The sequence below is a fragment of the Pollachius pollachius genome (assembly GCF_949987615.1).
Source record: "Pollachius pollachius genome assembly, chromosome: 13".
Lineage (NCBI taxonomy): Eukaryota > Metazoa > Chordata > Actinopteri > Gadiformes > Gadidae > Pollachius > Pollachius pollachius.
The window spans coordinates 21,298,253-21,325,109 of record NC_136946.1 but is presented as its reverse complement, the minus strand read 5'-3'; the positions used below and the strand labels follow the sequence as shown (position 1 = coordinate 21,325,109).

The following is a 26,857-nucleotide window of genomic DNA, read 5'->3' as shown; positions in this document are numbered from 1 at the left end:
AACTGTAATCAGACAATGCGGTTATATGCTATAGACCCTAGAATATCTGTGGTATAAAGGCTGAGACGAATTTCAAATTATAAATATGTACAATCCATAACGTTGGCTCTCTGGCTCATAGCTCAACGGACTAGAATACCTCATAGAATCATTGCTTGTTGGCCGGAAACGTAACGGGGGGCTGTTCACGTTTGGTTGTAGTCTTTTCGCTCGGTTCTCTGTCTCATCTATGAGTCTTCCAACAGAAATCAATGGGATTTACAAAATGCGCTAAATGTGCAATAAAACACGATAGAAACTGTATTAAGCTACAATACTTGATTCAACCACTCTATTTCATCCTAGACAAACCTCAAAAGGGGGCTCAATGTTCAAAATACCGGCAAAAACGAATAGCTCACAGCAACGTATTGAAAAAAAGAACTATGAACTATTTCATTTTTTGGAACTGTGAACTTAGTTCCAAATTTTGAATTATGAACGTTTAACTGAACTAGTTCATTTTCAAATTTGTGAACTGAACTTTGAACTAGTTCACGTAGAAAGTGAACTTTCCCAACACTGCCTATAGTATAACGCTACGTTGTGTGGCGCATTTCAAATACAATTGCTTATTATAACGTTCATAACAGTTACACAACGACAGTACTAAAAAACTATCATAAAGTTGGCGTGGGTCGTAACCATAACGATAACACGATAACTCTTTCCTAAAACTCCCAAACTACATTATTTTTCATAACATAGTGTTCACATTCCATCTCAAACAGTTAAGAGTTCACTGACTCTTTAATACACGTACAGAAGCAATTTGCAAACCCTTCAGTTCAGGAAAAGAACCATCCGTAAAGATCTCGTTTGACACTGTAGGCTTTGTCCTTGGACATGTGCCCACACGCCAGACAGATGGGGTGAATGAACTCATTCTTTGTGGACAGGAGATGAGGCGTGACAGTGTAAAACTCTCTCCATTCAAAGTACCGCATATACTCTGTGTGGTTCTGGTCCAAGTGGAGCAGAAAGTCTGCTAGTGACTCAGGGTCCTTGAAGTCATCAACATGAATGAAGGATTTGGCCGGAAAAAACTGCTCATAGTTCTCTCTGGGTGGGCCCATTACTACAGGAACCGTCCCCGCCACCAGGGGCCCGTTCAACTTCTCTGTGATGTAGTCTCTGAATAACGAGTTCTCAAACGACAGATAGAACTTACATCTAGCGAGAGTTGGGTAATAGTCTTCATAGGACAGTGGTTGTCCGGAAAATGCTGCACCAAAGACATGAATGTCAATGTGGTTGGACAGTTGTTTATAATACAGTTCCCTTGAACCCGTCCCACTGCTTGGATTGTTATTACTCACAATCCAACATACCAGCTTGTCCTTCTTAGGCAAAACAAACAGGTCATTGGTGTTCGTCTGCGGGCTCTTGATAGTCAGTTCGTTCCTCACGGTGATGTCGGCGTCTCGCCGGTAGCTCAACGTCAGGTTGAAGAGGTTTTCCATGCCTGATTTCTTGAGCGTGTTGGTTGGGGACTCCACGTTAAACCAGATCCACTTCTGGAAGGACGGGCGGGGGGCCCTCGGCATGTTCCACTGAAATGGGCCGATGCTTTTGTGGTAGAAAATGACCGCGTCAGCCTTGTTGTACAGGGACCTCTGAGCTGTCAGCGCGCAGCTATCGACTTGGAAGTGTGTGGAACAGGTCTTGAAGTTAAACTTCACACCAAGCGGCCAGAACCACAGCAACACTATGGGTTTGCCTGAGGACAGCTCTGCTTCTTCATCATAGAACTCCTCATCTGGGCAAATAAAGTCTTGTTTTTTAGAAAGGTTGTTTAGAAGAAAGATGAGGGTAATGATGCATATAAATCCAAGGCAAGCTGCCTTGTGCTTAAACCATATCATCTGTGGAAGAAGGAAAAAAAATGTGTTGACAAGTCAAGAATTGAATACTTTCATGACTAGCAGACAACCGTTGTGAGGGCCTTTCTAGCAAAATATTCTGGTTGCCAGTTAAATAAGTTAGGTGAACCTCGCAGTCAGTGTTGGGAGCGTTACTTTAAAAAAGTAGTTAGTTATAGTTACTCACTACTTGTTCCAAAAATCGGTACTGTATGGTGTGTGCATGTGCATGTGTGTGTGTGTGGCGCGCGTGTCCTGGCTTCTGTGTAAAAACACTGGCTTAGTACCATGAAACATGCTACCATGAAACATGCCTTAGCCAATCATAATCGCTTATCTCGTTGTTAACCCACCCGGTCTCCTCACTAGCAGTTTGTGTTTGGAGCCAGGCATGCGTTCGGATTGCGCAGTTTATTCAATCAATTCATTGTAACGCACCGCATTTAATGTACAGTAACGGTAACGGCGTTGGAAAGAAGGAAACAACAATTAGTTAGATTACCCCGTTGATGAAAAAATAACGGCGTTACCTAACGCCGTTCTTTTAAACGGCGTTATTACAAACACAGCTCGCAGTTGGGTATATACAAAGTTTGGTTGAAATTTCTTGTTGTTATATAGTGACTCATTCAGGATCAAGATGATGCCACTTTTGCACCATTGAGCATTTTGATTTATGACCTTGAAATGTATAAGCAAAGGTCAAATAAGCAAAATTTCAAATAACTGATGAAAAAACTAACGACAATTTAGCTCTAGATAGTTTGACCTTGACAAATTGAAGGTTATAGTACACATTATAATGATTGAACTAAGAGTAATTACACTAACATAAATTTTTCCCTGATGAACTATATCCAATGCTTCCACAAATGAACATCTTACTTTGAAGAAAAGTAGTACCCTAATCATATTCTTAGTTTAAATGTTATAATTTAATAATGAAGCACTGTGTAGTTAATATATGAGTGTCACTGAAAAAGTAATCTGGATAGTCACAAAATACATTATTTCATATTACAGATGCAAAGAATATCTGAGGAACGTCATGAAACATGTACCAATAACCACGAGGAGTCATCTCAAGCAGGCCCTAAAATAATCAACAGTATTATCATTAGTATCCACCTTATTCCGTGCGTAAACAAGGGGGGCGCCTCTTCCGAAGGCTCACAATCTGGACTCAAGATGCGAGTCTTACAGTCATTACTATGGACATAATACAATCAAGTTCCTCATAGTTATTGCACCATGTGGTTTGATTATGTTCATCTCTCAAGCATATGGTGGGAGATGCAGTTATAAGTTCATCACAGCCAACTTAGGGTTTCTGGAGTATCTGCGTCCAGGTGATGAGGTGATGGCTGACCGAGGAGTTGTTATCCAAGATCTTCTGGTTTGAATGTAAAGTCAAGCTCGTCTTGCCAGCTTTCACTAGAAGAGGCCTTCCCTTGTCCGAAGAAGACACCACAAACACGAGGCGCATAGCCGAGAGGGTCATACGCAGCCTGAAGTACTACAGAATAGTCTCTCAAACAGTGCCCAATAACCTTGCCCCGAAATTTGACAAGATTCTGAGAGTCTGTGCAGGTCTATGTAATCTTTGTGGGGACATTATACAAGAGATGAGGAATAAGGCGTTCAATCAGCTATAAGTTAAATTAGTTGTAATGGTAACATGGTTAAAATGTCGTTTCTCTTGTTGTTTATATTGTTCATTTTTACAAATCTATAACAAACTTTAACTGATATCTGTATTTTTATACACAAACATGATGTCTTTATCAGAGAGGCTCAATAAAATAAACTTAACACATTTGAGGCATTTGCTAAATCCTTTAATGATTGAGTTAATGCTTTGACATAATACTAAAAACTAATTACATTAAAAACAATAGCCAATAATATGTACAAATAGTAGTAAAAATATGTACAAGTAGTTAAGTACTATAAAGTAATCATTTGCATAACTGCATATAACGCTCACAGAGCAACAGGCGACCTTCATTATACTCATCCAACCAAAGGGAGCATGTCTCTGAAATAGAATGCTCTTAATCTAGCCACAGTCTTTGTGGCAGAAAGCCTCATCATATGGGATGTGAAGCATTACCTGTTTTGAAAGAGACCAAATCAGTAACTTGCATGCCTTTAGCTTTGTGCAGAACAAGCCAATTTGTACTTGCATGTAGAAGCAGCAGTGTTGGTAATAACGCCGTTTAAAATAATGGCGTTAGGAAACGCCGTTAATTAACGCTGTTAACGCCAAATAAACTGCGTAATCTGAACGCACCCCTGGCTCCAAACACAAACTGCTAGTGAGGAGACTGGGTGGGTTAACAACGAGATAAGCGATTATGATTGGCTAAGGCAGAGTCATGTTTCATGGTAGCCAATCGGAGGCAGTGTTTTTACACACAAGCCAGGACACGCGCGCCACACACACACACAAACGCACACACCAAACAGATTCAATGAAGCAGCATAAATGGCGAGCCCGGAGCAATCCGATGAAAAGTTGGCATCTGTAGTATTCGGCAGATGTTCCACAGCCTTTGCAACCAAGCAAATTGAAATTCAGGCCCCACGCACATCCGCAATGAAAATGATCTCCGTCCACACTATCGTTTTCATATCGTTTTCGGAATGTTTTGCATCCACGTTCCACACTGAAATTATTTTGATAAACAGTTGTTGTCATGGTTACGTAACTCCGCCACACCTCTCTGTTTAGATTACAGGCTCGCGATCAGCTGATATTTACAGTTGATCAGCTGGTTAATCATTTTCGACCGGTCTTGTCCAGAAACGCCACTCCAAGTACGGTTTGAACTGTCGTCTTTCGGTTTTTTTTACCATCACATGAACAATTGTTGCCGGGGGCGGGAAGTTAGTATTGGAAAAAACGGTTGTAATTTTTTATTTTAAGGTGGCAGGGGGTGTTGTCGCAGCTAAATGCAACTTATAAAGTAACTTGTAATCTAACTTAATTACTTTTAAAATCAAGTAATCAGTAAAGTAACTAAGTTACTATTTTAAGGAGTAACTAGTAATCAGTAATCAGATTACTTTTTCAAGGTAACTGTGGCAACACTGAGTATAAGTATAATAGTATCAGTATCATTGTTGCAAGTAAACAAAGGGGAGATCTATTCCACGTTGAGCTAGAGAGCAAACTTCTAGAATATCCTGCCTGTTTCATATTGTAACGAGCTGGGTTAATGTGGTTCTGTTATTATGCGTTCAGCAGCAATACAAATGTTCTCATGTGTTAGGGTTATGCACAAATGTTATTAGTGGGGGTTAATAAGGGATTGTCTCGCGAGAAGGGGGGGGGGGGGGACAACGTGAGGGAGGGTCCGGAAGCGGCGGGTTGTTGTAGTGAGACCTGTGTTACGGCTTAATGTACGAGTGGTCACGGCCAACAGTGATCGGAGACAAACTTTGGATTTACTAAATAAAGAGCAGGATTGCAAGCCGGTGTTGGGAAAAACGGTCTGTCTAGTTACTGGACCAGATGAAATGAGACGGAGAGGTAATAAAGTCTATCGGCACGAGGACCTTGGATTTATTAAGTAAAGTGGCAACGGTTATACAGAGTCATAAGCGTGAGAAATCGAATATGTCTAAGTCCCTAATCAGCGCTGATGGTTCGTCCGGAGCTTCGCCTCCGTGGAAGGTCTGCTTCGGAAGAAGGTGAAGAGTCTCAGAGTGATACAGTCTTATGCTGTATCTCCTCGTGATGAGGTGTGTGCGTTTGAGATGTGTGTGGTTCTGTGTGTTTTTACTTGACCTTGGTTCCCAGGCACTAGTGTATGCATGTATATCTTCTTGTGTTCCTCCTTACGGGGGAGAGCTTCAGAGCATCACCTGTTGTGGTCCTCCCGTCCTTGAGGATGACTGGTGCATTGTCTGAGTGTCTACCATCTGCCGGGAGGAGATATGGGGCCCTGGCTCTGGCCCTGACCTGACTATATTCTCATGTATGTGTTATGTGTTAAAAGTTGACTATATTATAAGGTGACTGCCATGTGATGTGCTCATTAAGCTAGGGTAGGAGTTAGCTATATTTATAATGTACATGTGATGTGCTCAGCAGGTTATTTTGCCCCAACACCGGACATCGTCTGTTTATTCGACGCTGCACCACGTGAGGTGAACGTTACAATATGGTGTCTCAATTCAGGGGACGCATCCTTTGAAGGACGCGGTCTACGAAGGTGTGGCTTTCGTAGACCGTTAAGGCCGGACCGAAGGTCGACCGAACGTTGTTAAATGAGACGGTCTGGCCTACGGATCATTTCAAGTTTGCGTAACAAGCCGTTAACACCCTTTACCTTGCGTGACGACACGCTGCTCTTGTCACCTAGCAACCCTGACAGCTGCGGTTCAAACTGGACGGCGGAGGAGAAATATGGAGCCGTTATATAATAATTATATAAAATTTGTGCTGTCAAGCGATTATAATATTTAATCGCTATTAATTGCATTAATGTCATAGTTAACTCGCGATTAATCACACCTTTTTTTCTATTCCGAATATCCCTTTGATTTCGTGCTGCTAGCCTTTTAGTGAGATCAGAGAGTGTTGAGAAGGACAGTAATAAAATATATTTGGTAAGATGGATATAAGAAGAGAGACCCGCAGTGAATTCAACCCGGTCCACTTGACATCGGGTAGGTGCATGGCAGTGGTAGGCCTACCGTACAACTTCAATAGCCCAGGCATTTATTTGTTTCAATCACTGAACTTTCGAACAAAACTCTTGCTCAGCAAAGATGGGAAATACTAACATTTATTATTTAAACCAGTATGAATATTCCTACCGTACATAGGCCTATACACATTACCAGGCTATCGAATACCGCACACACACACACACACCCACACACACACACACACACACGGTGGCAGAGTGGTAATCGGGAGAGTCGGGAGAATTCCCGGTGGGCCGTTAACGTTTCGGGGTTGTCGGGCTGATTACTGCGGGATAACAATATTCTGTTTATGAAAGTTCCTTGCAGCGCCGTCCGGCAGCCTGAGCTGTGTGCCCGCAACCTCTCACTCACTCAACAGCTGCAACACTAACGCATGATTTCCACCGGGGACGTAAGCGCCGTGAAATGGCTGCGCCGCGGTCACCGCTGCTGATCGCTGCCGCTCTAATCAATGAAACCATCCCCACCGGGCGCGCTGCGGAACGTCTCAGCAGCGTCCCAGGAGCGGCGTGCCGCGCTGCAGCGCTATCATTCCGTAGCACTTCTATTTGTGACGCGAGCCGTTGCTGAACCGGGTCAATTTCAACAGAGCAGATCGAGCCGGGCAGGAAGTGAAAAAGTAAAAGCCATAGAGCATCCGGTCAATTTTCAAAATAAAACACAATACTCAGCTGATGTAGCCTATCACAACTTCACATCAACATTACGTCATGACCAGTGGCACCAGGTCAGCAGTCAATCAATCAAAGGGTCTCAGAGGGTCGGCAACATGGACGAAGAGAGACTGATTGTCGAAGTGGAGCAACATAAAATAATTTAGGAAATAAATCGTCAGGACAATGTCAAGTCTTATCTATTGGTTAGCTCCACTGGTCTGGATACGTCACCCCTTGTATTCTTCTGATATTTTAAAATGCATGCTTGGTGCGGCCCCTTGAGTTGGGCCATATTCATTACTCGTTGCCAGACCCTAGTTTTCTTGATGTGGGTCAGGCTAAGCCTCCCTCAATTAACATCATAAAAATGACACAATGATAACAAATGTTACAGTGTCTCAATTTATAAAAATTTAACATTTATTGAACTGTCTGTAAATCATGCCAAAGAAAATAAAAATAAATAAATAAATCGGCCGATAACTGAAAAAAATATCGGCCGATACGATACACGTAAAAAACGCAAATATCTGCCGATATATCGGTCGATCACTCGTGCAAATACTTGATATGCTGAGCTACTGTAATTAGCAAATGTTTTTATGCTGTACAGTAATATACAAATTATGCGTTTGAAAAAACGAGGGCAGAAGTCTAAACTAGTCAACGTATCAAGGGGATATGTTTACGCAAATTTTGCTCGCGCCACCACTCGCTCTAGGACCATGGGGACTTCCCCCCCCAAACGGAAACAGGCGGGCGGTGCAGGGAGCGCAATGCACTGTGGTAGTTGGAGGATTTCTTACTTTTGAGACTCTTTCTGGCTTTTCTCCAGCTAGGATGAACCGATTTCAATTTTTTTTTTGTAGATTTATAATACAAATAATTATTTACTTCATAAAACCTTCATATCTCCACTGGTGAAGTATCCCTTTAAGAACGATGAAACATATCCTGCAAACACCAAACGATGTCGCAAAACTGACACTGAAGAGTTTGACTTTAGGAAACATTGTTTAATTTGTGGATTAATATGTGAACCAAAGGAACCAGAGAGATAGATCACTGGAAAAAGGTATTCAGCTATGAGTTATCTCCTGTTCTTACTTCTTTGTTTGATGAGTATGGGTGCATGCGGAAAGTTGACAAGTCAGTCGGTACATAGATGTGGAAGCAGTAGATGGGAACATGTTACTACATCGCATTGTGGGGCCAAAACATGGGACTGTAAAATCTCTTGCAGAGAATTTGAGAATTATAGCGGCAGAGAAGCTGCTTCAGTTAAACCCCATGAAGACTTTATCATATTTGATAAATACATCAGTGACTCCATCAAGTCCCACGAAAGAGAGAGGAGATGCAAAGGCTTGTCATGTCCAAACTTTAAACTCAGTATTGACACAAAGCTGCCCTCAAAGGATGCCATCATGAAAAACAGCCACAACAAGAATGAGATCATCAGAGTTCTCTGAGAATACCGCTCAGCTGAAATTCTGCACGTGATTGGTGAAATGCAGAGCGCAGTAGACCACGAAGAGGCAACTGGGTAACTTTCATAAGATTACTTGTGGGGCTATGTGTGGGGTGCATACCAAAAACCATCTACTCACTTAAAAAGTTATGTGCACCCCTGGCTATAGTCCAAATATGCAAACTTGGAACAAGCATATCTCGTGACCCCTTTAACTTACAGTCATAAAACTTTGCCCACACAAGCATATTCTCATGGTGAACTAATCTGCCTCAACCTATGATTTCCTTTGTATAGATTTATGGGTAACACTTTATAATAAGGTACCATAATAAATAGCAAACTAGTCATTACCTAACCCTTTGTTAATATTTGTTGATTGTTACTAATATATCTATTTGGCATAAGTTAATAGTTTTTTTTCTCTGACCAGAGTGTCGCTGGTTAGGGTTAGGGTCTTGTGTTAGGGTTAGGGCTGTGTGTTATGGTTATGGTTAGAGCCGTGTGTTAAGGTTAGGGCCGTGTGTTAGGGTTAGGGTTAGGGTCGTGTGTTAGGGCTAGGGCTGTGTGTTATGGTTATGGTTAGAGCCGTGTGTTAGGGTTAGGGCCGTGTGTTAGGGTTAGGGCCGTGTGTTAGGGTTAGGGTTAGGGTCGTGTGTTAGGGTTAGGGCTGTGTGTTATGGTTATGGTTAGGGCTGTGTGTTAGGGTTAGGGCCGTCTGTTAGGGTTAGGGTCGTGTATTAGGGTTGGGTAAGGGTTATATAATTTAACTACAACTATAATTTTTATAATTAAAAACAATATTTAATTAATGATGAAAAAACTATTAACTTGTGCCAAATAGATATTTTAGTAACAATTAACAAATATTAACAATGGGTTAGGTAATGACTAGTTTGCTATTTATTATGGCACCTTATTATAAAGTGTTACCGATTTATGGCTCTCTTGAATATCAAAAACACTAAATTCCCTTAGCAGGGCTCTCAAGTTTTGAACTGAGTTCAGAGTGAGATTTTGCGGGGGGGTTATTAACATGTGACTGTATACAAATGTGTCCAGAGACATGGTGACTAATGTATGATAGTAAGCATTATTGGCCCTTAACACTTATATTCAGAAACAACACTGCCTCAAAAGGCTATTGGCCTAAGCAACACCAGTAGCTTAGGCCTAACACCTGAAATTTTAAACGTTGCAAACGTGCAAAAAAATAAATGTATATTTATGGTATATATATTTAGGTAATAAATAAATACAAAACATGACGGTAACTCTAAAGTCAACCCGTCCAATCTGAAGGCTCTACTTAACCTCTCCCCTACTCACTTCCACCAATGTAAAGCGAAAAGAACTGAGTAGGGGAGGGTGTAGCCTAACGTAGTTAGGCTACACCAGAGTGGTAGATATAACAGAGTGGCGACACTTCCATTGGACTCCGTTGTAGCGCCTACTTCCGGGGTATGGAGCGTCGAATAGTTCCAAACAACCATTTTACGGCGTAGGAGATCATTCATTTCCATTGCTGGCCGCCGAGTAACTTCTGAGGTACATTGATTAAATAGCTACCTCTTTTGAATTATCAACTGTCTATATTGTATCAGAGGCCCTTTATGATGCATATACTGATATTTATTTGTATATGCACAGCGTAATTATATATATATTTGTCTTGGTAGACGACCGTTTGCCTGCTAGTTTGTTAGCTCAACTTCGCCATCTGTGAAGGTATCTCCAGGGGTAAATTGATTAAATAGCTACCTCTTTTGAAATTTCAGCTGTCTATATTGTATCAGGACCTTTATGAGGAATATACTGATATTTATTTGTATATGCACAGCGTAATTATATATATTTTTATCTTGGTAGACGACCGATTGCCTGCTGGTTTGTTAGCTCGACTTCGCCGTGTGATGGTATCTACACCAACAATTACAAAGTTCAGTAGTGAATCTAACTTTTAGTTTGTTAGTTATTATATTATTATTATTATTATTATTATCATTATTATTATTATTATAATTATATTATAGGATAATTTAGGTTGATTTAAGGACGGGTTTTATGATGCGATAGCTAGTAGAAATAACAGTGTGTTTGTTTAATTATATCGTGGAAAGGGTGATGTTCAGCACATGAAGCCCTACAGATGCCGCCGCTTCAACAATGCTGATTATGATGGGCAGTCAATTTAACCTGTATGGCTTTTTCGTTTTAACTTCTTGTTGACTGAATTGTTTCTCTTTCTTAGTGCCAAATTGATTCTTTCTTAGTGCCAAATTGATTATTTTTTGTTTTGTAAGAGCCCTCTGCTCTCCTTCTCATTATTTTTTCCTTTTTAGTTGCCTTATTAGGTGAAAAACTCATTATTCCAACAAAAAAAATCAAGTCATTGTGAGATTTTACATGTTTTATACACAGAAATTAGTGTGACTGCTGATGCTGTTGGTGGATGCTGTTGGTGGCTGCTGGTGGTGGCGGCTGACGACGTTTGCTGATGGTGGTGGCTGGTGCTGGCGTTGGCTGCTGGTAGATGCTGCTTGTTGTGACTGCTGGAATAAGAGGAGGCTGGGGGCTGCGGACGGTGGGCCAGGAATGGAGAGGCCAAATACATCCATGGCAATCAGTAAGCCGGTTGGCAGTGGCCTAGATGTTATGACCTCAGGTGAGGAAGTCTGCTTTGTTGAAATTGCCTTCTTAGTCTGACTCTTGCTTCCAAGGTACCCCTTATTATGCTTGTTTACCTTCCTCTCAGCCCTGATGCAGTTTGACTGAATCCTTAACCTCAGCCTGATATATGTTGACAAGATTTTTTTTTTCAGCTCATGGCATGAGGGAAGGTTGCTGTCCAGACCCATGGCCTCTCTTTCCAGCTGTGCCACTACATTGGAGGACTGCATGAGGGAATCACTCGTCTGAGAACAGAACAGCTGCTCCACGTTCTGCAGGTGAGTGAACACCTCATCGGATGGACGGTATAATGCTCCCCTTTTAATTTCTTTTAATTCAAGTAATGCAGCTCTCTCACTTGCGGTGTTGGTGACTTTTTCCACCAGTGCACACTTGCATTCCTCACAGAGTGAGAAGCCGATAACCCTCTTCACTATGTATCCTGCCAGGTGGTAGAGGACACAGGACTCGGTCTTTGTCATGTCAGGTGGTGATGGGTCTACCAGCTGCTCCACTCTCACAACCTCAGAAGCACTGCAGCTGCTGTTCTGGGTGTCCAGGAAGTCCGCCAAGTGGTCTGATGCATCATCCAGGTAACTGCCAGTATGTGCTGTGGAGAGGAACTGCCCTACAGTGACAGCCCGTAGTGCATAGTGGAACTCCACAGGTGTCGGGACAGAGTTCCTCTGACGTATGCAAGAAAACGTATTTTCTAGGCAGTCCTGTGTGAACCGGCTTGTGAGAACAAATTTGTGCCCTTGTCTCAACAGATCTTGCTGGACCTCCAGAATTGTTGTTGTGGCCATCACCAGTCCAGTCTGGACTGGTTTCCAGCTGCCCTGGGGACCGATCTTCAGGCCCCGAAAAAGATGGATCGAGTCGCGGAGGAAGCTGATGGCCTTTTCATACTCTTCCATCTTGAAATGACTGAGGGCACAAACAACATTGCGGGATGACATGAGGTCAAACCAGTGGTCCATCTTCTCCAAAAACCATGACGTTGTAAGGTAGGACTGTGGTCTGCGCTCCTCCTCCACCATGTACCTCAGGGCTGCACTTGTTGACTTGCTGAATACGTGCATTGCTGAACTCACCTTGATCTTTTCAAAATGGCTAGGCTCCAGGACACCTCTGGACAGATTGGGTGCCAGCTTAAGTGCCATGCCCTCCTGGAAGGACACCAGATCCTTTAAGGGGGCAACAGAGACTTCACTCGATGCCAGCTGCTCCTTTTCCACCACATCCTGTGGTATGGTGATGATGTGACCACGGACAATGGCACTCTTCAAGTTCATGACGAGATGAGGAACGTCAGGCATGAAATGGAGGCGCTGGCTTGGCTCAACAGGATGCTGGATCCATGGCTTGTCATAGGTCACCCCAAAGGACTTCCACATTGCTCTATTGGGGCTCCCCATGTCTGTGGTGATGTTCAGTACATGAAGCCCTACAGATGCCGCTGCTTCAACAATGTTGATTATGATGGGCCGGTAAACTGCTCCATTGGTGGAATTGCCACTATAGTGGTAAGCCACAACTTGTTTCCACCGTGTTGTAACTCCAGCCAGCATAAACACCAGTGCATGTGTCGCTTGTCCTTTGTGCTCAGGCAGTGTGACATTGCCAAATAGCCTCCCCGTTCCCAAATGGAGCTCCACGCCTGGAGTAATGGACATCTCATCTAAGGTGAGCACACACTCTCTCTCCATTTCCGTCATACCACCTGCCTTCAGCCTCAGCATCTCAAACACTTCGCCCAAAACTCCTGGCTCCAGTTTTACGTGCTGCATCCTCCTTTGCAGCGTCCGGATGTTGGGCAGCGGAATATGCATTCGCTGGAGGGTTTTGTAACCAGTGGTGCCAGCAGTAAATTTAACCTGTATGGCTTTTTTAATTGTCTCCTTTCCCCACCGTATTTGTCTATTTTCCTGTCCAAGGGCTCTAATTTGGTCGGAATTAAACACTTGTTTTAAATTCTTGTTGACTGAATTGTTTCTCTTTCTTAGTGCCAAATTGATTCTTTTTCGTTTTACAAGAGCCCTCTCTGCTCTCCTCAATAATTTTTCCTTTTCTAGTTGCCTTATTAGGTCCTCCACAGTCGCCCCATCAGTCCCTGGCAGTCTGGTCCCTGGAGCAGCAGTCCCTGGAGCAGCTGGCCCTGGCAAAGTTATTACTTCACTGTTGACCCCTGACTGACTGGCCCTCGGCACACACATCCCTGGATCACCTGCCCCTGGATCACCTGCCACTGAATCACCTGCCACTGGCAATGTGGCCTCTTGATTTCTCTCTCTGTCTCCTGTCATGTCCCTTTCAACGCTCTTGAAATCCACCTCAATTTCTCCCTCAATCTCTGTAAAAATTACAAGGTAATGTTGCTGTTATATGTATTTTGCCTTTGCATTTGCAACTACTGTCATCTCCAATGTAAGAAAATGAATTGAAGCGAAACATTTCTGTAATGTGAATTAAATAATCTGCCACAATCAGAAACCAATAAAATGTATAAATGGATCTACCGGCGAATAGTGTCTTATCTACATTGTGTGCAAATCCTCAGAGAATCCCTGCCTTCTGGTTGTTTTTTAAACTGAATGTACAAATATGAATTAGGTAATCTCATTCGGTGTGTAGTCTATCCTTGAATTACATGAAATGGGGAATATTGTTAGCTGCATGGATCATACCGAAGTTTCATTTGGCGCAATATGTGGAAACCCCCACAGAAGGGGGTTTCCTCCTTCGGTTTAGGGCGATGGATGAAAATTGTTGGGACTGCATCGGGCCTCAACTTCAACATCCCAACTACTTTTGTGGCTTTCAATTGGTCATTTTCAAAGTGTACCTGTAGGTAGGCTTGTAAGTTTCATCAGTTTCCATTGCACTTCAAATATCATTGGAAATTTGGAAAGTCATAATTCTCTACACTTACAATTAGTATGCCCTTTGAAATGCTAGCAAGTGATCTGAACATTAGTTACGTTACATAGTTTGTGACTGTTGCTGACTGTCAGTAAGTTTTGACGGCTGACCATTGCCATCCATTTTTCCCTGCGCTCTTGGTCCTTGGGGAAGCCGTACATGTGGTAACCCTTCTCGGACCGATTGGAGCATCCAAATGCTGCACAGCCAACCATGGTATGACCATTTATCTATAAAATGTTAGTTGTAACCAATGAATCATGACACCATTGAAGATCACAGAGCGGGTAACAACTGTTCCTCAACCACTTATGCCCCGACTTATGAGAATAGGTTAGAGTTCATGACCAAACGAGGATCCTCCCTCCTAAACCCATTTTGAATTTGCTCAGGGCTATTATAAGTATTGTAATGGCATAAAGTATAGTATATTTGCAACGTTATATGTTAATGGTTTGCCCTAAGTATATAGTGTTCCCTGCTGTGTCCATTGTTGAATCTGTTCACACAATCGCAATCACTTGTTCTTGTTGTCACACTAATTGTTTAATAAAAAAAATACAATTTCATTCATCCAAGCGTAATGAGTTGTTATTCTTTAATATATTTGATACTTTGTTTGGCTTATATCTTTAAATGATCATGGTAGAACATCTTGAATACTTTGATTAAAAAACAGATGTAAGGTAAAAGTTAAGGTTAGGCCAGTATGCTAACACGAACGTGAAGCTTTCCCCCCAAAACTTAAAAACGTATCTAATAGCTTTCAGTTGTCCCCCTACCACTCTAAAACGGACATTTATAAATATGCAATAATGCAATAATGCAGTAAAAAAATAATAACAGTCAGACAAATACTTGTATGTGTTTTTTCATTCATATTTACCATTCAATATTGAAATCTCTGCTGTCGTCCCATAGAATAACATTGAAAGCGCGGCGTGTTTGGAACTATTGAGGCTTACATGAACCACGTGACAACCACGTGACCACCCTGTCGGCGAGATCATAGCGTGTCGCAACTCTCTCTCTCTATAGCTCTGGGCTACACCCTCCCGTGAACATGTATGAGGCTTTGTAATAAAATCCAGGACGATTTTGATATTCTGCCCGGACACATTTTTTTAAAAGTGTCTCAAAAAGAGAGCACGTCCGGGCAAAAGAGGACGTCTGGTTACCCTACGTACGGGGAACCCATTTGATTCCTACCTGTTCCACTGTTAAATGGCGGCGCAAATTGGTCGGCGCTATACTGGTAATTTCTCTGCGTGGGAAATATGAAGTGTGACGTGTGAGCGAGTGCATGGGTTGAATTGTGTGTGTCTCACGTCGAATGCGTGACTTGAGAGCCCTGCCTTAGGATCCTAGGTTTTTTGACTTTGATAAAATATCATCTATGGACCAATGTAAAGCCTCCAGGAGCCATTAACTTCATAAAAAAGTCTTTATACACATAAACACATAAGTCTTTGGGCCCTATCTTGCTTCTAGCGCAATTGACTTTCTACATCGACGCATGTATCTTTGCTAGTTTGCACCCTGCGCAAAGCCGATTTTCCCCAGCAACAAACCTGCGCCACTAAACATGTGTTCCGGCGCAAATGATATATGGTGCTATCCAGGGTGCGATTTGTGAAAAAACCAGAGGGGGCGATAATTTTGAGAAACATTTTAAAATGTTTCAAAATGAAGACGGACCCTGTGTATTTTGGTTGTTAATTATTACGATGTAATGGTGAAAATACTTTGGGTGGGGGGGATAATTTTTATCCCCACCGAGGATAAAAATAATTCAGCAGAGGGTAGGACGTGTAAAACAGAGGGGGGGATAATCCCCACCATCCCCACCGGCAAATCGCACCCAGGTGCTATCTTACAGATAGATAAAGCAGTTGCGCAGCTGACTGACAAATACCTGGTCTAAGTGCACTAGCGGACAGCGCAGTTGGTGTTGCTATTGCGACGTACCATGGCAGGTCGGAACTGCAACATAAGTTTATTACCAGTTTATTACAAACATGCAAACGATTTGCCTAATTTAAATATTATGATGATGATGTGGATTGTGGAAACTTATTTTTTCCAATAGGGGCTGCATGAATGAACACTGTAGTAGGCTATGCCATGCGTTAAAATGATAATAACAATAATAAACTTGAGCAAAGTAGGCTATATCCCAGCCTTCCAAAACAAAATCTTGTTTTACGGTAAATAATAACGTTGGGAAAATTATTTGGGAAAGAACAGCTGATACAGCGGTAATAAATTGAAGGCCTACATTTCAATCAATGCATCTGCCAACACCGTACAGCAAACACATATTTTCTCGACACAGACATCGTGTACAAGCCCATAACTTTTAGGATTGATGAGTATTTGATCGTGAGAAAACATAGTTTTACTGCAAGTGAGTGTTAAAAAGAATGAATGAATGCCGGTGTGTGTAAACACACGCAAACTAAACACGTAACGCATAATACAGTCCATGGCAATGTACATTAACGGGGGAACACATGCATATTAGGAACACAAGTCGATAAAGATAATGTATATAATACTGGTAAGAAACGATGTGTGTTAATGTATTGCCGCATGTAATTAAATAGAACAGTTGCGGCCACAGGACCGCATATCATATGTGTTTTAAGCTTTCTTTGTCGAAATTTACATGACGACTCAGTATTTAGGAAGTTGTAGAAGAAATTGCTATTCCATGTGTGAATTAGGCCATATTATTTGGCCATAAACTGAGCCATTTGAAGTTTGAAATAAATGTGGCCAGGCATCTGTCTCATCTGAGACTGCAAACGTGCTGTCAAAACATCAACTCGTCAGGTTCAAATGCGCTCACGGCTTTTAAAGGGGATGGGAGATGGCACTCTCATTGGTTTATTGCACGTTACGCCCAAACCACACCTACGGGTAATTAGGCTACTTCAGGGCCACCCTTTTCAGATTTGCGTCTGTCGCAAGAGTCCTTTAACCACCGGTATAACAGCAGCAGAGACCCGCCCACAAAGCTACTTCCGTTTTGCGCTTCTCACTTGCAGAGCGTTAAAATAGGTCCCTTTATGTGTTTTAAAACACATAAAGACTTAAATGCTTATATCAACATCAAGATGGACTCCTATGATCTTTAGCCCAATACAAAAGTTGTTTAGGATAGAATTCTGAACAAGATGACATCCACACATTTTCAATAAGGGCGTGGCATCGAAATGGGCGTGGCCAGTGACTAAAGTTCCTAGACGGAAATTCTTATTTGAGCGGGACCAACTTACTGACTTTGGGGACCAAAGTTCTAACTGGTCCAGTACGATGAAGTTGATTGACAAAACAACATGGCAGGTGGAGGCTCAAAGTCGCCCAAATTTTACTTAACGCCCAAAGGCTGGGTTATATTAACCCAATCATCATCAAACTTCACCTACATTCATGAAATCCTGTAGTGAACATTTGTCTCTCTCTTATGTTGAGCAAATACAGGGCTGCCAACTTTTCAAAAAGCCTTGGAGTGAGATTTTGTCGGGCCAACCAAAATTTTGCCATATACACGCCAATTTTTGTTTGGCCCACTGCCATACACAAAAAACACATACCTCTGACCATACATCAGTGGTTCTCAATGTATGGGCCTTAGGCACTACTCAGAGTGTACAAATGGAACCACAGGACACAGCATGGCCCATTTTGTGCATATTTATTTGGGGAAAAAGTAAACACATAGTACAAAGTAAACAGATATGTAGTACACAGTATGTGTTAAAACAATAAAATAATAATAAAAATGAAAAACCCCAAAACATTTTTTAACCATCACAGAACTATATGCTAACAAAAAAAGATTACTCATCTCCAGCTACTTATCTCATTCCTTGATGGCTGTGTGCTTGATTGTATTTAGACGTTGCCTTTTTTGAGGCCTTGATTATGTCCTGGGAGGGCTGCCACTTGAAGCAGGGCTCCAGGCCAGCCATCTTGATTGTCATGATGGACGACAATGTCCCATCCAGAGCCAGGCTGTTTCTGGTTTTGGTTTTATTCAGCCCCACCACGGAAAAAACCCTCTCTGCATCGGCGTTGGAGTGGGGTAAAACAAGGACCAGCTTGGCAATTGTTGATAGCCTCATGAAAAGAGGGAATCCTGTCACCTATGAAGAAGGAACCAAGAACACAATGTAAAAATATGTAATATTACTTTGTAAGAGGAGTAAAGGATAATTAATTTAGTCTATAACCAAATGCATGCACCTAGTTTTATGCATACATACCAAATGATTCTAATTTGAATTTTCTACTGTTATTGGTGTACAAGAATCATTCTTACCCTGTGTTTACGGGTTGCCATCTCAGCCCAGAAGTTCTCTGTCTCGTGTCCAGAGTCCTGGAGGGGTGGTAATACCATAGTCTGGTATTCCAGGAGCTCTTCACTAAGTTTATCATGTTCCTCTGGCCCATGGTAGGGGAGCAGGTGAGGGAACCTTATTTTAAAGCAGAGTTACAAGTATTTTATTTTTGATATATGATGTATTTATGATATATGTCATCAACCCAAAGAATTGTTTTTTTAAAAGCCAGTTAGGGATGGATCATGTGCTTAGAGGCATTCTTGTTATAGAATTCATGGCATTAAGTCTCAGATAACAAGCAGAGATTGCTGAAAGAAATCCTAACCTCTCTACAAAGTACAGGACATCTTCCATGCCACATTCCAACCTTTGCCGGACATCTATGAATTTTGCATGCTTGAGCAGTGGCTCTTGCAGAGGCAGCTTCTTCATAGCATACTCCACAGCATTGATTAGAAAACTGAGGGCAGCTTCATGGAACTTCTCAACCTGATGAGGTGTGATGTCTCCATCATCAAGCAATCTGTGGAGCTTGGCCCTAGTGGTAAAGCCAATGTTCAGCTTTCTTCCTGTCACAGATACAACAAATCAAGGTTGACAGATATGCTGTGTCATGCTTATCATAAAAATAATAATAATTATAATTATAATAGTAGAATATTAAACACTGACCTGGCAAATGGTTGTCCTTTTCTTTGAAACAAATCTCATGTGGCTGTTCGTGGCCTATCAGCGCTCTAGGTACCATGAATTTACTGCACATCTTGCGAATGAAGTTCAACATCTACACATCAACACAGACATTTACAGGTGTAAAACAGTAAAACATGTTGCAGCAGAAAAAGCAACAACAGCAAAAGTATATCCGCTGCTTCTGTACCTCATCATGTAGTAAGAATATTGATGAACATTCTCTCTGCAGTAGAAGGTTGAAAGATGTGAATGTTGGTATGTTGGCCTGGAAAAAGAGCAGGTACACCTCTCTCATGGGGTCAGTGAATGCCTCCCGAAGTCTCCTGAACCTCGCCTGACTTTCATCTTAAATGGAAAAAACAAAATTGGCAATATGTACAGCTAACAAACTTGTGGTATTAGTAGTAGATGCATAAGGGAAATGACATGAGGGACCATACTGGCAGATTTGAAGTAGCTGGCCAAAGGGTCATACAGCCTCAGAATCCGGGTCACGCAGCGCTCAAGGCTTAACCAACGAACAGAGATATGCTGCAGGATCTCCATATACTCTGCCTCGTGAAGCTCACAAAATTCTGTTACAGGCATTTAATTATAAAACATATGTATTAAAAGTTCTGTATTTCAATATTTTAATTGGGACTGTCAAAAGTGCATATCTCTTAAGTAGCCCTTTCGGTTGGTGCTACCCTTAAACCAGTAGCACACATCCACTATCAGGTCCTCCAGATCAAATTTAGAAACCTGCAATACATAATCAGACCAGAAACATTAAGGTTAATGCATGTAATCAGTACACAGATATTAGTTACATGTGAAGTAAAATTAGGCCTATACTTACTTCCAAAAACCCTGCACCAGCTTTTTTAGCGGTATTATGGACAATATGACATGGGCAGCCATGAACATAAATGCTGGGGTGTTCCTTCAGGATTCTGGAGGAAATGGAGGTCTGTGAACCTGTGTTCACTGCAGCATTATCCACAGAAAGACCAACACACTTCTGCCAGGGAATAGCCTTTTCTTCCAAGGTGGTCTTGATCTTGCTGAAGATCACTTCTGCTGTCCCACAGCTTGCTCCGCTAGTAGTACACATCCCCAGGAAGCGGTGTTCAACCTTATCTTTCATAAAGATCCTGACTGTCAGGGGGTTCATCTTCTCTACTCCTGCAATGACAGCATAGTTAAGCAAAACATCCCATCCTCTTATGTACATGTATGCACAAAAACTAAATAATGCCAGATTATTGTTAAGGTGAAAAACATCATAGTTTGGGAACTACCTGTGTCATTGGATCCATCTGTGACTAGAGTGTATGGCTGTTCCCTCATTTGATCGACCAACTCCCTCATAAAATGTGGTGCCAGCGCCTCGTTTACTATGCTGGACATTTTTGTCCTGGCACACCGGTATTCCTGGGCTGTTCTTGAGTCTTTGAAACACTCCTTTAGAAGAGGCCCCAGGTGGTCTGCAACAGCTAGTGGAACATTGTGCTGCACTAGTGTTGCGGTTATTTTGACCTCAGCCCTCCTTGTCTGCAAGATTTTTTTTATTAGTACTCCCCAAAGAACACAGTTGAGTTGAAATAGACATTATATTAGACAAAACTATAAATTGTGATAGAACAGTAGTAGTACACAAAACTCTTGAACCTTGACAGACCATGACAGTGATACATAGCATACCTTAGCCTCTTGGTCTGCCATACCCACAACAGAGGAACAGGGCACTGAAAATCTGTCTAAAGTTGCCTGAGATTGAAGTGCCTGCTGCTTGTCCTGGTGGCTCTTGCTCTTGATGTGTCGCACAACATCAGTCACCCCTTGGTGGCAACATGAGTTCTCGACACGACACACAGAGCACCAGTAATGTGTGCTGAGGGTCCCTCTTGTTATGAATGGCCATGTTGTGGTCCACTCACTTTTAAAGATGGACCTGTATTTTGCAGCTCCACACATGGCTCTACTCCTCGACCCCTGCTCAGGCCACCGCTGTTCTTCATTCTCTGTCTGTGGCTGTTCTATCTGTTCCTGTTCTGTCTCTTGTTCTGTCTGTTCCTGTTCTGTCTCTTGTTCTGTTGGTCGCTGTTCTGTCCGTTGTTCTGTCTGTTCCTGTTCGGTCTCTTGTTCTGTTGGTTCCTGTTCTGTTTGTTGTTGTTCTGTAGCCCTTTTCTTGTGTGTCTGGTTTTTCGATAGATAAAATAAAATATTTCTCTTTGTTCCTGCTGATGGCCCTGGCTTTTTTTTATTGGGCATCCTTGAAACCTTTAGGTTTAATAAAAGTCATGTTGGTTTATAATTCTGCGCTAGTATATCAGTTACAATATGCTTTTTTCTGGACAATTTATGTTGTGCTGCATTTAGACCTCAAACTAATAGTTTACAAATATCTCTCTTGTTTACACATTAAAACGAATAGGTTACTTTAAGAGCATAAACACTTATAATTATTAAAAAATACATACCTGAAAAGGGGGGAATATAATCCAGTGACGGGCTTCTTTGGATAAAAAGTCAAGCATCTGATAGTAGTCCGACCGGTTCTGGCAGCGCGAAACAACACAACTAAGTCTAACTAATCGACTAATCACCCTGTGCGGTGGTGTTTATGAATGAATCAAGACTCAAAAAGGTAGATAACAGATAACCGAACCGATTTTTTTTTCTTTTTTTTTTTGCCCGGAGTCAGACGTGTGTCAGACGAAATTCAGCGTGAGAAATCGGGGGTGTGGCGTGAGAGCGTGTGAAGTGATTCAAATGAGTGTGTCTCACGGCCAATGCGTGAGAGTTGGCAGCTTTGCAAATATATTGTAGGAAACTCAGAACCTGTAACAAAATGGCGGCTGGACATCAAAATTAGCACAATCGATGTTAGGTGCCTAAAGGCAGGGTTAACTTGAGTCAAGCCTCACCAAACTTGGTAAACTTAAAGAGGCGAAGGTCAAGGTGAACTTGCATTGAAATGTATTTGTGAGAAGAGAGTCATTGATATACAAATCGCAAAATACATTTGTGAATCCTTCTCTGTGCATTCATTATTAATAAGACTGTTCTGACCCCATAGATTTCCACCCGCAGCTTACTCGCGACAATAAACTTGCGCCCTCAGAGGCGTGTTCCGGTGCAAATGATACATGGTGCTATCTTACTGATAGATTTTTCAATTGCGCCACCGATCGGCGCATACCTTCTCTAAATGCCCTAACGGAGAGCGCAGTTGGTGTTGCTATTTGGACGTGCCTAGGCAGGTTGGAACTGTAACATAAGCTTACACACACGTAGGCTATACACGGCGCAAACATGCAAACAAATAACCAAATTGAAATATTATGGTATCAACGATTGTTCATGTGTGAAACTGCATGGAAAAGCAGGTGGATTTGCGGGTGTGTGCACTCATCTGTGAAAATACACGCAAAATAAACACGTAACGCATAATACAGTCCATGGCAATGTATTTTAACGGGCACATGCATATTATGAACACAAGTTCATAAAAATACTGGTAACTCAAGTTCTCATTTATTGTTGAAACATACCTCTTTTGACTCAAGGGGTGAACTTGCTATGGATGTCCACGCGTAAAGGCTTATTGTTAAAAGGAAGTGTTGCAACGCATGAAGGTAAAGGGTAGTCCAGCCCACCAAACTCAGTGGTCCAAAGTTCATGCAAGTTAACCCACGGAGGATTGTGCAAGCGACTGAAATACCGGTAAAGACTGGTCAGTGGCGAGGTGGTGAAACCTCTGTTGTTCCACGACATGAATTTTGGCGAATTTGAATATTGTTATCGTCTATTTAGCGTCAGGCATGTTTAGGTCTCAGTCGTATTCACCCCTTGCTAGTGACGTCACGCAAAACTCTGATGGATAGACATAGACAAAATAGACATTCTCTGGTACGTGTTCGTTCGTTCGTTCGTGTACCATGGTTATTTCTTGTTGTGCAGTTGGCTGTGCCAATAGGCCCCTCAACATAAAGGGACCATGAGCATCTCCTTAATACATGTCCCCCATGTTATAATAGAGGATTAAGGTTACGTTTTTCACAGATGTTCTCTTTAGATATTTAGATAGTACTATAAAGGATGGTTCAATTGTTTGAATTCAGTCGTAAATCACATAATGTGTTTAATGGTTTGGGTCCAGCTGGAAGCAGGCATATTATGTTAAAAAAACGTAATGTTAAACCTTTCAGTTGTGAAGCAGCCCCTTGGTACTGTAGATTATTACCTTATGATCGCTTTGCCATCAACCATTAAAGACTGTATTTGGCTTGCGAGCAGGAGTTTTAAACAAACAATAGAATCGTAAGCGTTAGGGTTTGTACACGATGCACACGTCCGAGCACCACCCCACACACATTTACAATTAGGGCATTTAGCAAATTTCAAAGCAACTTCAAATAAGTACATTTGTCAGAAAAAAAAACACACACACACACACACACACATACACTAACAAAAGCACTATTCTATACCGTATATTGTAAATTCTGTAATTGCTGTGAGAGAGTTCTGGGGATTTGTTTATAAAAATGAGGAGCCTGGCTCAATATGTGGGTATAGGGAAATGGTCCTTCTACCAGTTGCGTAGCCAGCAATACGCCATTAGGCTAAACATCACGCAAAACTGCATGAACGTAGCTTCGGTGTGTCATCACATCAAATTGAAAGACTGGCCATATAAGACATGCCTACTGCAAAGATGAAAACTTATCACACATGCAAAGCGAGAGCGAGCGAGCGAGCGAGAGACGTCCTCGACCGACAGACAGGCCTACGGTGAAACAGGGTATATGCAGGAATCATAGAGATTAATTTACTACCTTTTACTACCTTTTTTACTACCTGCACAATATTTTTTACTACCAACACGACATCAAGCAGCAGGGCGGGGGGTATGCAAAGCACCACTTACTACTTACTATAAGGTATAAATGTGACACTGTCATACCCATCATAAATAGTGTTGAGTCGAGTTTCAGTTGTCCTTACCTTAACCTAGCCCTTATGTGAATTATAACCTTGGCACTTCTTAAAAACAAGACACTTAACCATAAAAATTAATAAAGATTAATAATAAAGTGTGTCTCATCACACACACTTACCCACAAACACACATTTTCACACACACAGACTTAGGCAGTGAACTACTGTCCCAAAGGAGCAATTTATTTTAACAATTTAACTTATGTAGCAATAACTTACACAGGACCAAGAGTCCATGGAGTGGTAATGAATGGAAATCATGGGTATTTAATAGTTGATGTGATGTATGACAGTTTGAACATGTCCGAAAACAAATTTTATGAGAGAAGTTTACAATAACAACTTATATAACATAACAATAACAATTTTACTGGTATTCGTCAGGTGATAACTTTAGCTGGCACACAGAGAGATAGAGAGAGAGACAGAGCGAGAAAGGAGAAGGGGGGCTGTGGGAATTGAGATGGCAGAGGAAAGGAGAATACATGGACACATATGTAGAGAGGGAGAAAAGAGATGAGAGAGGCAAGAGATGAATGGTCAAGGAGACAAATGTGAGATTATACAGTCACAAAAGTTTCAGTTGTGCAGACTTTTCTTCAATCCTTTCCTCCAATTGGTGGAGTTCTTCTTTTTTTTCTTTTTGCCTTCTGCGGAGTGTGTTGGACTTGGTGATAAGTTCAGCCATTTTGGACCCTTTCCCTCAGCCTGCTCAGCCAACTTGTCCGCGTCATTTCCAAGCGACTCACAAACACGGCTTAGTACGTCACGCTGGGTTCTGTGGTCCAAAAGCTCCTCCTCCACTTCCTTCCTCTTCAGAGCATGTGAGACCACTCTCCTTTTTTTTTTCTTTCATTCTCCAGGTACAGTCTATACTGAGATCTTGCAGATGAGGCAGAGGCAAGGAGCTCCTTTTTCAGAGGCACTTTTAAAACACCCCCACAATTGCTGATCTGGTCACAGACTAATCGCAGTGATTCCAGCGATCTATAGTGGAGATTGCATGTTTCCACCTCTTTGTTGACTGAAAATCCTCTTTCAACAGTGGCTTGGCCATGGGATAGAAGGAGACTCTTGCAAAACTGTAGTAAGTCAGGGTAAGGCGTGCTGAGAGTTGTGTGAAGAAACACATCAAGGCGGTCCTTCATTGGTTTAAAGGCCAGGAAACGCTCATCTCGTCCTTCCACTGAGGTCAAGGACGCTGTGGTAACCCCAGTGGTGGGGGCTGGGTTTCCCAATAAAGGATGCGCAAGCCTGGTGTCGGAACGAGGGTTTTTATTGAAGGACCGCTCAGGGGAATAAGGAAAATCATAAATCAACTAAGGTGACTTCCGCTATGGGGGAAAGGGGGGGGGGGGGGGGGTAGGGTCTCCGGCCAGGCCCGTCTTGGTGTCCGGCGTGAATGCTGCTCCCGGCGTCCTTCCGCTATTCCTGTGGGAAAGTATTCCATGAGTTAGGAAAACAGCATGTCGGTCTCACCTCTGCGTCTCCCCCCCTTGACTGCCGTGTGCTCGGCCATTAATACCCTCCTGCCGTCGCCTTCCCCCAGGTGATCTCACTCCCCCTGATCGTCTGTGCCTGCTTGATTGCTGGGCGGTTACAGCCGTGTTGAAAGGGATGTATCTCTCTTGCACTACTTGTCCATGGAGGGGGCGCCGTTCCGTGCGTTGACTAGTTTCCTCCCAGTCCGCCGGCGTGGGGTTGCCACAACGCAAACTGCTGAATGATAACATCACCTACAATATTGACAAAGAAATTAAGACAAAATCATTAATAACATTTAAGTACATTTCAGTCTGCTTAACTGCCTATTATCAAAGTAGAACATCCTTAAAACATGGCCTTCATTTGAATGACCTTTCCACTTCTACTGTCCCTATACATACTGTATATATTTTCTTACCAGCTGGAATGCCACCTGCCAATTTCTTTCCCTGAAGGAATGTCTGCACTACACTCTTCATTTGCCTTATGCACCACTCTGGTTCTTGGTGGATTCTTGTTGGATCAAGGCAGGCAATTTGCCTAACCACTTTAAGGGAGATTTGTCCTGCAATTTCGCAACAATCCTAACAAGGCACTGCAAGCATTCTCTCCTGAAGGTTAGCACAGACAGCTCCCCTATCTTGCTTCCTGGTTTGCTCTGAAGGGCCTAACAAAAAGAGACCATGAATGTTCATTTAAGGATATTAATTTGTCACATACATAAAGATACTTATGTCAGACATGGTGAAATGATGTGGGGTGTGTGTGTGTGTGTATGTGTGTGTGTGTGTGTGTGTGTGGGGGGGGGGGGGGGGGGGTGATGGGATATGCGAGTATTATTTCAGGATGAGTTCAGGATGCATAATGCAAATGAAACTGACAAGTTACACATTTAAAGGAGACATATTATGGTGTTTTCCCAACAAGTAAACTATTTGAGTTCCAGAAAACACGTTTTTTAAGCTGTTTGCTAGAAATAGCTTTTAGGAAAAAAAGTATTGT

The 26,857-nt window shown here is 42.2% G+C and overlaps 2 protein-coding genes and 1 long non-coding RNA gene across 4 annotated transcripts; 1 reads left to right on the top strand and 2 right to left on the bottom strand.

The window, feature by feature from the left end:
* Window positions 1-827: 827 nt before the first annotated feature.
* LOC307084714 (4-galactosyl-N-acetylglucosaminide 3-alpha-L-fucosyltransferase 9-like) lies at window positions 828-23,024 on the bottom strand (the record flags this gene model as incomplete). Its single annotated transcript, XM_079749192.1, has 2 exons — window positions 22,921-23,024; window positions 828-1,904 (listed from the first exon to the last, which is right to left on the bottom strand). The coding sequence occupies exon 2, from the start codon at window positions 1,902-1,904 to the stop codon at window positions 828-830; it is 1,077 nt and encodes a 358-aa protein (XP_079605318.1). The 5' UTR covers window positions 22,921-23,024.
* On the top strand, window positions 11,266-13,843 carry LOC307084490. Of its 2 annotated transcripts, XR_013812320.1 has the most exons (6): window positions 11,266-11,412; window positions 11,570-11,722; window positions 11,867-12,010; window positions 12,188-12,424; window positions 12,535-13,296; window positions 13,493-13,843. It is a non-coding gene; the product is annotated as an uncharacterized lncRNA (long non-coding RNA). The 2 variants fall into 2 exon arrangements; XR_013812321.1 differs by lacking the exon at window positions 13,493-13,843 and having other exon boundaries at window positions 12,535-13,454.
* On the bottom strand, window positions 17,852-21,633 carry LOC307084487 (uncharacterized protein). Its single transcript, XM_079748893.1, has 8 exons — window positions 20,665-21,633; window positions 20,223-20,548; window positions 19,822-20,125; window positions 19,569-19,726; window positions 19,361-19,472; window positions 19,014-19,257; window positions 18,667-18,820; window positions 17,852-18,490 (listed from the first exon to the last, which is right to left on the bottom strand). The coding sequence occupies exons 3-8, from the start codon at window positions 19,967-19,969 to the stop codon at window positions 18,203-18,205; spliced, it is 1,104 nt and encodes a 367-aa protein (XP_079605019.1). The 5' UTR covers window positions 19,970-20,125; window positions 20,223-20,548; window positions 20,665-21,633; the 3' UTR covers window positions 17,852-18,202.
* Window positions 23,025-26,857: the final 3,833 nt, after the last annotated feature.